At 38.1% G+C, this 13573-nt stretch overlaps 1 protein-coding gene across 1 annotated transcript in view; it reads left to right on the top strand.

Annotated features, from left to right (window-relative positions):
• LOC123246321 (zinc finger protein 594-like) overlaps positions 1-12218 on the top strand; it is a 30066-nt gene extending 17848 nt beyond the window's left edge. Inside the window, exons 2-4 of the mRNA XM_044675234.1 lie at positions 11123-11346; positions 11422-11720; positions 11793-12218. Of these exons, the coding sequence (XP_044531169.1) occupies positions 11123-11346; positions 11422-11720; positions 11793-12218 (949 nt within the window). The remainder of the gene's footprint in view (positions 1-11122; positions 11347-11421; positions 11721-11792) is intronic.
• The last annotated feature ends 1355 nt before the right edge of the window (positions 12219-13573 follow it).

Here is a 13573-nt window from a genome sequence, read left to right as displayed (position 1 = left end):
GAATCATGTAACCATGTTAAAAATGAATATTAATAAATGTTAAAAAAAATTAAAAACAAAAACAAAATTCCTAAGATGTATCTGGAAATTTGGTCTATAAAGAGATCAGTTTAAATTGGTGTCAAGATTCTTTATTTTCTTCATAGGTTGTTTTTTTCTTTTTAATTTCTTCTCCCACAACATGAAAAATATAGAAATATGTTTTGTATGTTAGCATATATATATATATATATATACATATATATATATATATAACCAAATTACTTACCATCTCAGGGAGTGAGGAGGGAAGAGAGGGATGAAGAGAATGTAGATCTTAAAAGGTTAAAAAATGAATACCAGGGGCAGCTGGGTAGCTCAGTGGAGTGAGAGCCAGGCCTAGAGACAGGAGGTCCTAGGTTCAAACCCGGCCTCAGCCACTTCCCAGCTGGGTGACCCTGGGCAAGTCACTTGACCCCCATTGCCCACCCTTACCATTCTTCCACCTATGAGACAATACACCAAAGTTAGGGGTTAAAAAAAAATGAATACCAAAAATTGTTTTTACATGTAGATGGGGGAAAAAATAAAATGTTACAAATAAATTGGGTCAGAAATTATAGATTTCCAGATCTCTATGAGTTACAGAGGCTAGATATTTCTGTTTCTTGCACCAGAGGGTCAAGTCTGGAATAAAAAATTGGGAAATGAGTCATTCATTGATTTCTTCCTTAGTCTATACCTTTTCTTTCTACATCGGTCTTACAAAAAAGGACCTTCTTTCAATGTGATTGATTCACTGCAAACACTTGGCCTTTTCTGGAATCTCTAGCTCAGTTTTGTTGGGCCTACAGTAGAACTCTAGCACTGGCTAACTTTTGCCTCTAAGGAAGATTCCCTCCATTAATAGAATTATAGAATTTAGGGCTAGGAGGGGCCTCATAAGCTGTCCAGTCCACCTCCTTCATTGTATAGATGAAGAAACTGAAGCCAAGATAGAAGTGACTTGCCCAAGATACCACAGGCAATAAATAACAGTGTTAGTATTCAAACCCAGGCTCTCTAACTCCAAATCTAATGTTTTTCCTCTTACAATAATTTGTTTCCCTCTATTACTTGTATACGCTTAGAAGGGCTATTTTAAGTCTTGGAGATACCATGTGCCTCATTTGGACACTATAGGTACCCTCATTTTGCCATTGTATATTTGATGATGAAGGCTAGAAAATTTGCAGTATTATATAATGATTTTTTTTCAAGAATAAGAAATTTCTAGATCTGTGAGAATGTGCTATAGCAAAAATTCAAAACCTAATGGGACTTAAACAGAGGTTTCTTTTCTCCCCTCTTTCTTCTTCCTCTTATCTTTTCCACTCCCCAACCCACCTATACTTCCTTCACCTTCTCTTACAATAGCTGGAATTCTTCATTGAACAAGTGGGAAACCATTCTTCTGTCTATGTGTCATGAAATACATAGAAATTTAGAAATGGAGAATAGAATGAGAAAGAGTAAGAACAGTTCTTTTGAGTCATCTCCATCTCTGGATCTTGAACTCTTTCTAGATCATGATCTAACTCAGACCACACCTTTGGTGGTTTAGGTTCAATTTTGGAACACAATGATATACTCAAAGGTTATTCTGTAGTTAGCAAAAGGAGATTCAGTTAGTCTATAGCAGAAACAGGATATTCAACAAGATAGACCTTGAAGACATCGCTTGTTGATTCATCTGAACAAAGGCCCCTTGCCTGAGCTGCCCATCATGATTCACCACACAAGCAGTCTTGTGACCTTTTTGTACATAGGTGACTAGGAAGTGATGTCAGCAGCCTGACTCTTTAGTCCTCTCAGCCAAACAAGTCTCAAGAATGATTTTTTGAGGAAAAACCAGCCTTCCTTGCATGGGGGTAGAAGTTAAGATATTTTTGATATCGTTCAATCATTTCAGTTGCGTCTGACTCTTCATAACTCCATTAGGGATTTTCTTGACAAAGATACTAGAGTATTTTTGCCATTTCCTTCTCCAGATCATTTTACAGATGAAAAAACTTAGGTACACAGGGTTATATGACTTATTCAGGGTCACAAAGCTAGAAAGTGTTGGAGACCTGATTTGAACTCTGGCCTTCCAGGCCCAATGCTGTGCCACTGCCACCCAGTTGCCCTAATTAGGATATCTTACCACAATGCCTCTATGGTGCCTGAATATTACTCTACAGAAAAGAGAGGGCAAATAAGCTCATTTTCAGCAGAGAAGTGACATAATTGAAGTGGTGTTTTGGAAAAGTAGTGTGGAAGCAGTTTATAAGATGATAACTGAAAACAGTGGCGCTAACACTCACCCTCTTCAAAGTAATAAGCCTCAACTTGAATGTTAACAATAGGGCTAAAGATTAAAAAAACAGATGTAAGAGACAGAAGGATAAATAGGCCTTTATGATTTGATCTTCCTTTTCTTTCATTTCCTGTATTCAAAGATGACTCTGAGGTTCTAAGCCAGAGTAACTTGAAATGACAGAAAAAGAAAAGTTGGGAGAGACAGCTGTTTTGGATAAAAATGGTGATTGGGGGGATCCATTAACAAAGTAATAAGTATTTCAGAGCCTTCTCTGTGCTCAGCCGTGTTCCATAAAGAAAGAACGAAGAAAACAAATTATAAGGGTGATTCAGGGTTGAAGGTAGATTTGATAAGAGTTCAGAGAAGTATTAATACCCTTGGCAGTATCGATGTGGTTGACCCTTGATCTAGTTTGGACAGCGCAGTATGACATACTGTTGGAAGTTCATCAACAGTTAAGGAAAACTAGCTATACGTATATGACTTGTAATGTATGAAAAGCTGCCTCACAGTTCCCCAAAATTCATTTACCTCTTCAGCAAAATTATTCTAAAATAAAGGGTTCAGGGGGCAGCTGGGTAGCTCAGTGGATTAAAAGTCAGGCCTAGAGACGGGAGGTCCTAGGTTCAAATCCGGCCTCAGACACTTCCCAGCTGTGTGACCCTGGGCAAGTCACTTGACCCCCATTGCCCACCCTTACCACTCTTCCACCTAGGAGCCAATACACAGAAGTTAAGGGTTTAAAAATGCAAAATAAAATAAAATAAAATAAAATAAAATAAAGGGTTCAAATCCAATGTAATGGACTTTGTCTCTAGTAGCAGTACAGTGATCCAGGACAATCCCAAGAGACTCATGAGAAAGAATGCTATCCAGATTGAGAGAAAGAACTGTGGGAATAGAAATGCAGAAGAAAAACATAAGACTTATTACTTGTTTATAGGGGTATATTATTTAGGGTTTTGGTTTTAAAAGATAGCTCTATTGCAAAAATGAACAATATGGAAAATAGGTATCAAGTGATAATATTTGTATAACAAAGTGGAGTTGCTTGTTGTCTCTGGGAGAGGGGGAGGAAAGAGGGGAAGGAAAGAAAATGAATCATGTAAATATGGAAACATATTTTAAAAAGAAAAAAAAAATTTTAAACCTTTAATTTCGGTGTATTGTCTCATAGGTGGAAGAGTGGTAAGGGTGGGCAATGGGGGTCAAGTGACTTGCCCAGGGTCACACAGCTGGGAAGTGGCTGAGGCTGGGTTTGAACCTAGGACCTCCTGTCTCTAGGCCTGACTCTCATTCCACTGAGCTATCCAGCTGCCCCAAAAAGAAAAAATTTTTAAAAGAAAAAATGAAGTTTGAAAATGAAATGACTCCATTGTGAAAAGGAATCTAACATTTCTATTATTAAAAGTGCTGATCTATTTTGAACAACAACAAAAAAAAAAACCGTTAAGGAGAGAATAGTATCCAAAAATGTAGAGAAGAAAGATTATCCAAAAGAAGAGACTAGTCAGTAGTGTTGAATACAGCAAAGATGTCAAGGAGGATGAGTCCTGAGAAGACTTGTCAATTAAGATATCATTTATCTTTAGAAAGAGTAGTTTCATACCACACCAATGCAACCACCAACAATTTGGAAATAGGTCTTGATCAAGGACACATGACAAAACCAGTGGAAATGTGCGTCAGCCATGGGTGGGGGGATAGCGGGGGGTGAAGGGGAAAGTAGGAGCATGAATCATGTAACCATGTTAAAAATTATTATTAATAAATGTTAAAAAAAAAAGAAAGAGTAGTTTCAGTTGAGTGATGAGGTCAAAAGTCAAATTACAAATGGCTGAGGAGTAAATGAGAAGAGATCAAGTGGAGCAACATGTGTAGATAGTTTTTCAAGGAATTTGTATGGGAAAGGAAGAGATTATAGAATGATAACTTGAGAGTATGGTAGGTTGCAGTCTGCTAGAGAAGACAGGAGGGGATGGGATCAAGGGTACATGTAGAGAGGTTTGTCTTGGCAGGCTACTTCAGTATCATAAACTGGGAGAAAGGAGGTGATAGTAATATGGGATATAAGAATAAGATTATAGAAAGATAAACTTTGATAAGGTTAAGTTTAAGAATATTGGATGCTGTCTCCAGAGCTACTAGCATGAGCCCATTCCAAGAATCCTAGAAGGAATCTTGGAATGTACAGGGAGCTGGAGAAGGCTGTTTGAGTGAGCAACTGACACTTCCTTTCCTGAGCTGGGAGAGGAAGACTGTTCTCTTCTGAGTGTTTTCTACCTCAACCTTTTGTGAGAGAAGAAAACTGTAAATTGTCTTTGGAGGTTCCTGTTTCATTAGAGAGGACATATTACAGAAGCTCTAGCTATACCTGCTGCTTTACCAACACTGCCTAAGAGAAGTTTACCTGGAGATCTTACTTGGTGGGCTCTGAGGTTTACCTCAGAGCCATATTCAGCTGAGTGAACTCAGCCATCTTGGGTTCATTCTTAGTAAATTTGGAAACACTTCTGATATATAGTTAAACCAACAACTGAGGATTATAGTCAGGTAGAATAGAAAAGGTTTTGGTAGGGAATTAGTGAGAGCCAGAGAGAGGTAGTGTAGCCTGAAGACCAGAAGACTCCATCGTGAGATGAACATATATTGAAGGGGTGGAGTTTTAGGACTTAGAATCAGAGCATCCTTGTGTTTCAATCCTCATATTTTACCCTTGATTTCTAAATAAAACAAAGTTACTTTTATACAAATCAGTCTCCAAGGCATGTGTGCGCTGGCCCAGTGAAGGAAGGTTCACTTTGCCTTCACTTCACAATAGGGAAATGAGATACTTAAAGACAGCCAATTAAGTATCTTACCCAGTTTCCTATAGTAGATAGCACCATCGATCCACATTATTTTTTCAGTTGGTGAGCTAACCAGGACTTTTTGCACCTATAATTTCCATTTTGAGCAAAAACTGCCATTTCACCATTCACCTGGCAGTTTGGAATGTTTGTTCATAGCAGGGGATCTAGGCAGGCATAGAACTCCAGCAGTTGATAGACTGTAATTACTGTGGGAGAAACAGCAGGTTTCTCTCAGCAAGCCACAACTCCCTAAGCAAGGAAGCTTTTTGAATCTTACTGATTGATTATTGTAACAATGTGGATTTACATTGTTCAACTAATGTATTTCCCTACATATTTCTACATAACCTTACCTGCATTAATACAAGATTGGATAGGTTATGAATGTTTAAAGCCTGTACTAAAAATGTACAGCAATTCATATTATATGTCCCTATACTGGTTTTGACTCTGGCTTGGTTATACACAACAGTTAAAGCAATACTGGCTATAGTTAAGAGATACAATAGGTTTATAGGAATGGATATCAAAAGGCAACTACAATACCTGGCAATGAAATTAGAAAATATGGAGGCACAATGCAGAGAGCTAGCAAATGCAAGGAGACCAGTGCAGAGTTCAGAGAAATCTGATGCACCTACAAAGCTAGAGTTGGAAAATGAGGCATTAGAGTCAAACCCTGCTACCATATTTCCCCTAAGAGAAATCCCTGTGGTGTCCCTGGATAGTGGAATCTGGCATGTGAGGACTCATAAGAGTTTCACTCAGGCAGACTTGGATGGCATTAAAAAGAGATTTCCTAAGTATGAAGAAGAACCAATGCATGTGGTCAGAGAGCTTAAGAGGGTCATCAAAATTTTTGATCCTTCCTGGCAGGATTGTGAAGTTTTATTAGATGAAATTCTTACTAAAAAAGAGAAAAAGATGATTATAAAACAGAACTAACAACAATCCTGAATTACCCAAATGACCAGCAGAGGAGCCAAAGTTGGAATATTCCTCATTTTTCCGCACATAGAGAATTGGAGAGAGCAAGAGAAGCACTCCTGGAAACGATGAAGGCCAATTCCAAGTGCCTGGGTACTTGGTCTAAGTTTGAGAGGCTTAGACAGGATAATTGATTGCAGTTAAAAATGGCTTGCATATGATTTTCTGTCAGAAGAACATGTTAACCACATACATGCCTCTACTGTCTAGAAACAAAACTGGAAACAAACTAAGGCAGTGTGGGCAAACTTTTTAAAGAGGGGGCCAAAGGAAAGGAAATGTTCATCTGTCAGTCTGTTTTGAAGGCAACTCTTTCAAAGTTTCATTGTATTGTATCCTACTCATTGTATTCATCAGATTAAGATAGAACATTTCAGGGGGCCACATCTGGCCCATGGGCCATAGTTTGCCCATCACTGAACTAAGGGATTCCTCTGGTAATTGTAAGGCTATATCTCCAGATGGTGTACACTGGATGGTAGCCCTCAGTTTACACAGTAAATCCCTACCAAGTAGATTCATTGGTGTATTTGGCATTAGGAGAAAGGAATGTTCTACACTCAATGATTCTTGGGAAACCATTTTTGGTTCTAATTTTTTCACTTTTTGTGTTTTCTAATTTCTAAAATAGAATTCTAATTCTAAACTCTTTTATAATAAAAAAAAATAAATGTTCATTACTATCTTTAATTTTTATATCATATATATTTTCCACCAGAAAAAGTTAGGCAAAACTTACCACCAATGTCAAGAGCATAAACCCTTAGATAGGTCTCTTCAATCAGGACATGGAGAATATGCATGAAAGCACTGGTATAACCTGTCAGACTATTTACTACCTTGGAGATGGGAGAAGGAGAGAGTCTGAATTACAAAATGTCAGAAAACAATGTTTCAAACAAAAATTGTTTCTACCTGTAATTGAAAATATATATATATATAATTTTTATTTGTTTGTTTATTTATTTTAAGCCTACAGTACTCAGTATTTCCAGGTGGCCTCCCTAGCCAGTACTTAGCTTAGCTTCTGAGATCAGATGAGATCAGGCTCATTCAGGGTAGTATGGCTGTAGAGTAAAATTTATTTTTTTAAAAAAGAATATAAACAATCAATAAATGCTTACTGATAGGAATATAATTCCTTGTTCAGTTGTTTAAATCATGTTTAACAATTTGTGACCCCATTTTGAGGTTTCTTGGCAGATACTAGGAATGGTTTGCTATTTCTTTCTCTGGCATTTTACAGAGAAGGAAACTGAGGATTAAGTGACTTGCCCAGGAACACAAAGCTAGGAAATGTCTAAAGTCAGATTGGAACTCAGAAAGACAAGTTTTTCTGATTCCAAGCCCAGAATTCTATCCACTGTACCATCTAGCTGTTCCATATAATTCCTAGAAATGTATTAATAAAATTATTTCACCATAAAGCAATAGAGAGATCTTAATGAGTCTATTAAATAGTATTTTGTCCATAACACATAACTGTCAACAAATTCAAATGGTTTTTGGCAAGGACAAGTTTCAAATCTTCCTTGATCCAAACACCACTGGCCTTTCAGACTCCTACCCTCAATATCTTTTTCTGGCTCACCCCATATAACTAATATAACTCATCATTAGTTCATCATAACACATAACTAATCAGGTGTCACATATTGCCATTTTTACCTCCACATCATCCCTTGACTTTTCCTCGACTCTCACACAGCTATTACTTGGACCAGGCCCTTATCTACCTACCTGATCCCAGTAGCCCTCTGATTGGTCTTCTTTGGGGTAGGCCCAACACCAGCACCTTTTTAGTTCAGTTTCAAAATTAGAATGAAATGAAGCACTGGAAAGTCATTGAACAATTGATAAAAAGAGGTTGACTTTGTCCTGGACCAGCAAAGGCTATACAACAAGGATAACAGTGAGGTTTAGCTTCTGTAGGCACTGCCCCCTTGTGAACTGTAATAGGAAATAGGCTTTAAAAGCAGAATTAGAGATTTAGCCAGGCAGGCTGGCAGGAGCTAAAATTCCAACCTAGAACACAACAAGAGACTGATCACAGAGGACTCTCTAAGGGCAGTTGGAAGGATTTGGAGAAGTCATAACCACTGACCTGAGAGCCTATGGATTTTGAGTATTTCTGAGCAACATCTGCAATATCTCAACTAGCAAGATCTAGGAGAGCAGGTTGAGAATAGCTGTCTTGTTTGGTGGACAAGTAAGATTAGTCTCCCTGACTTCTCCAAACCCCTTTTCCTGAGGTCTTTAAATGTCCAGGAGTAGTAAAGGATAGTTATCAATGAACTCAGTGGGGAAACAGTCGGACCTGATTGGTTTAGTATGTTCAGGACTCAACCAACCACTGAGGAACTGAGTTAGAATGTTCAAGTCCACACTACTTCCAGTACAGCCTGACAGTCCAAGAGGTAACTTCCTCCCTTCTCAACCCACCATCTGAAGGGTGCCAAACTGTAAATGGGGTAAATTAAATACTGGGTTTAGAGAAGGGGAGAAAGGAAGACTGCTTGGGCAAGGGATAACTGACTAAGAACAAATACCAATGGGGAATCACCTTTACATCCACAAACACAGGACTTGGGGAAAATGAGTAACACCTATATGGAGGAAAGGATGGTGACAGTTGGGAAGCAACTGTCACTTCAGACCAATTCAGCCAGGGTTTCCTATCAAATGACAATGAGCCCTTTGGATTGTGGAATGAAAGAGGAGGAGAGTTATAAAAACACAGTTTAATAGCTAATTTAAGGGTAAAAGATATGGGAGAAGTCACACTACTCTAAGTAACTATGGACAGACTACACATAACACCAATGGGATCAATTTCAGAGTTAAAGGTCTGGTAAATCCCTACACTAACACTATGCAGGCAACCAGGACACAAGGTAATAATGGGATCTCATGAAAATGGGTCTTGATCAGTAGCTCAAATGAAATCAGGTAGTCCAAGAGTACAGGTTCCAGCCAAATAAATCTTCAGAGAAGTCAGGTAGACTGATCTTGCTTGTCCGCCAAACAAGACAGCTATTCTCAACCTGCTCTCCTAGATCTTGCTAGTTGAGATGTTGCAGATGTTGCTCAGAGATACCCAAAATCCACAAGCTCTCATGTCAGTGGTTATGACTTCTCCAAATCCTTCAAAACCCCCAACTGCCCTTAGAGAGTCCTCTGTGTTCAATCCCTTGCTCTGTTCCAGGTTGGAATTTTAGTTCCTGCCAGCCTGCCTGGCTAAATCTCTAAATCTGCTTTTAAAGCCTATTTCCTATTATAGTTCATATGGAAACACGTCTGGCCAAATGGACAATATAGTGACTCCAGTGGTCTTCAGATATCCACCAGTAATGGATGAGACTTTTTATGTCCTTAAGGAGGCCAGAACTATTCAGGTCCCAGAAACTGCTCTATTGCTTTTTAGGGAAAAACCTGTCAATTGTTGCAGGGAGATGAGGGTTCAGTTCACAGAATCCTGGCCTCAAGTCTATTATCACTCCAGTTCCCTTACATACCACTGACATAGTGATTTTCCTTAAGCACAGATCTGACTACATCACCTCCCTCCCTCCCCAGTCCACTCCAGTGACGTCCTCTTGTTTCCACCTGTTCCCCATCTAGCCTTCCCAACTCCTTAAACATTTGTCCCCTTATCATATTCTTCAATCCAGCTAATCTGGTATTCTCTTTCTTTCTTACATACCATACTCCACCCTCTGTTTCATCTCTAACCATCCACTATTGCTGGAATGAATTCCATTCTCACCTTCACCCCACTGATTTCCTTTGAAGGAAGCTTCGAGATACAGCCCAAGCATCACCTTTGATATGAAGCCTTTCTTGATTCCCCAACTGCTAGGGTTCTTTCTTCAGACTACCTTGCTTGATTTGTTGTACAATTGACTTAGCTCCTTATAAATTTGAGAAATTAGACCTTTGTCAGAGATTTTTGTTATTAAGATTTTTCCCCAAATTCTTGCTTCCCTGTTGTTGCATTGGTTTTGTTGTACAAAAACTTCAATTTAATGTAATCATAATTATTCATTTTATATTTTGTAATATTCTCTATCTCTTCCTTAGTCTTAAATTCTTTCCTTCCCCATAGATATGACAGGTATACTATTCTATGTTCACCTAATTTACTTATAATTTCCCTCTTTATATTTAAGTATAGGAATAGAAGGATCATTCCTGAAACTAATAAACAGCATACATTTAAAACCATCAGCAAGCATCATCTGCAATGGGGCTAAGTAAGCCTTCCCAATAAGATCAGGAGTGAAACAAGGATTCCCATTATCACCTCTGTTATTTAATATTGTTCTAGAAATGCTAGCAGTAGCAATTAGAGAAGAAAAAGAAATTGAAGGGATTAAAGGAGGCAGTGAGGAGACTAAACTATCACTCTTTGCAGATGATATTATGGTCTACAAATTTGTTATTCTTGATGAGAATTTGTTTCATTTTGATTATTATTTCTTCCTTCAAATGGTTCCCTTTCTCCTAGGAAATAAGTTAACATTTATTTGAATTTTCTCTTTATTATCAGATTGTGAGAACAGGACTGGAAAGAAGGAATGGAAACCAAAGCAGGAAATCTCTGATGACAAGTCAGTCCAAACAATATCAGAAGCAATATCAAGTCCAATTTCACAAAGATTTGAGTTGGTAGAAACCAAAATATGTAAAGACAAGTTAGAGGGTCACAATTTAAATGTCTCAGAGGATGGGCTGAGCCAGACTCATTCCTAGAAGAGAAGGTTCAGGCAAGTGAATATCACCCAAAGGAAAAGCCTTAAAAAAGAGAGAGGCAAGAAAGATAATGAGACAGAGAGAAATTTCACTGGGAGCTCCAACCTCATTAGACAGCAGAGAGCTCCTGCAGGGAAAGGATTCCAGAGATTTGAAAAAAATGATCAGAGGTCAAAAAAAAAAAGTCAGAATTTAATGAATATCAAAAAAGTCATACTTTAAAGAGAGCCCATGAATGTAATGAGTATGGAAAAGTCTTTAGTCAGGGATCAAATCTTACCATTCACCAAAGAATTCATACGGGAAAGAAACCCTATATATGTGATGAATGTGGGAAAGGTTTTAATCAGAGCTCTAATCTCTGTAGACATCAGAGAATTCATAGCGGGGAGAATCCCTATGAATGTCGTGAATGTGGAAGAGCCTTTGGGGGGAGTTCAAACCTTATCCTGCAGCGGAGAATTCATAGTGAAGGGAAACCCTATGTATGTTTGTAAAGAATGTGGTAAGCCTTCAATCAGAGCTCAGATGTCATTATACACCATCGAATTCACACTGGAGAGAAACCCTACAAATATAATAAATGTGGGAAAGCCTTTAGTCAGAGTTCACACCTTGTTACACACACGAGAATTCATACTGGGGAGAAACCCTATGAATGTAATGAATGTGGAAAAACATACAGACAGAGTTCACTCCTTATTCAACACCAGAGGATCCACAATGGAGAGAAACCTTATAGATGTCACAAATGTGGAAAAGCCTTCAGTGGGCACACAGTCTTTCTTAAGCATCAGAGACTTCATGCTGTTGAACTTGATGAACAGGCCTTCAATCAGGACCCAGGCCTTAATGGACAACAAAGCATTAATAAAGAAGAGAAACTTTATGAATGTAATGAGTGTGGGAAAGCCTTCCGGTGTAGCTCAGATCTGATTAGACATCAGATAACTCACACTGGTGAGAAACCCTATGAATATAATGAATGTGGCGAAGCTTTCAGTCAGAACTCAATCCTTATAAAACATCAGAGAAATCACACGGGAGAAAAGCCTTATAAATGTAGTGAATGTGGGAAAGCATTTAGGAGGAGCTCACAACTTATTCAGCATCAGAGAATTCATAGTAGAAAGAAGCCCTATGAATGCAATGAATGTGGAAAAACATTTAATCAAAGTTCAGATCTTAATAGACATAGAATTCATAGTGGAGAAAAACCCTATGAATGTAATGAATGTGGGAAAGCCTTCAGGTGGAGCTCAGATCTTGGTAGGCATCAGAAAAATTCATATTGGAAAGAACATTAGGAGAAGTTAGGTGGCTCAATTATTAGAGAACTAGGCCTGGAGACAGAAGGTCCTGGGTTCAAATTTGGCCTTAGACTTCCTAGCCAGGTAATCCTGGGCAAGTCACTTAACCCCGGTTGCCTAGCCCTTACTGTTCTTCTGCCTTGATATTTAATATCAACTCTTAAGACAGAAAGTAAGAATTTTTTAAAATGAAAAGAAAAAAAGAACACTTTTGAATGCAATCAGTGCAAAAAAAGTCTTTAGTCAGAGTTTTACCCTAAACATTAAAGAATCCATACTACAATATAACCCTCTGAATATAATTATGACAAAATGCCAGCTTATTTTTACTTTTGTTAAATACTGGAGAATATATTTTATGGTATAGTCTCATCAAAAGCTATGGTCTCAAAAAAAAAGCTATGGTCTCAAGAACAGGAGAAGTTTCATTTTAAGAATTCTATAATAGAGGGACTCATAGGAAAGGTTGAGATGGAAATGTACCATCCTTTTCCAAAGTTTCTGTGGCATCAGAAAATGGTATAAATTGGGTAGAACAATCTGACTTCTCCTTATGTGATGTCCCTACCAGGGTGCTAGCAAGTCTAGTAGGCCACACCTACTCCCAAACTGTTGAGGTCTTCACAGCAACAATACTGGAGGAGAAATAAGTAGGGCAAGTGGGAGAACATAACCAAAAAGTTGGATTTAGTACTAGAGAGTCTGATTATAAGAAATAGCCTCTTTTGGCCTTGTTTCCTTATCTGTAAAATAGGGATAATGATAATGCCTCCCTCACAGGGCTGTTGTGAGGATCAGTGACATATGAAAAATCATTTGAGAAACTTAAAGTGCTATATAAATATTAACATAATATCAACCCTAGAGCATCTTTAATTCAATTTTTTCCTTTTTTGAATTCTGAATTTTAACTGTGAAAAAATAGAATTTCTATATACACAACCAAAAGGAGGATTGTTTATAAAATTCTGATTTCCATTTTATACTACTTGTTATTTATATTACAAAGAAGTTATAATAAATTCCTCATGTTATTTTCAAAACTATCATGCTTGTTTCTGCTTAAAACACCCCTCACTCCCTGCACCCAATCCCTTACATCAGCCTGCTAGACTGGAGAACCATCCCTCTTCCTTTGTAGAAGTAGGGCACCCAACCATGAGAATCATGAGTATGAAGATGAAGCTGTTGTTTCAAGAACCTGTTCTAGCATTCAAAAATACTGGCTGCCTGAGGCTGAGGCAATAGGTAGAAAACCCAGTGGATGTAATGACAGTGAGTGCAATTTTGGGTGTTCTTAGTAAAAAAAGAGTACCCTAATCACAGAGAAGAGGGAGCATAAGGTAAAAAGG

Source organism: Gracilinanus agilis, chromosome 4 (assembly GCF_016433145.1).
Source record: "Gracilinanus agilis isolate LMUSP501 chromosome 4, AgileGrace, whole genome shotgun sequence".
Lineage (NCBI taxonomy): Eukaryota > Metazoa > Chordata > Mammalia > Didelphimorphia > Didelphidae > Gracilinanus > Gracilinanus agilis.
This window is presented reverse-complemented; position numbering and strand designations above follow the sequence as displayed.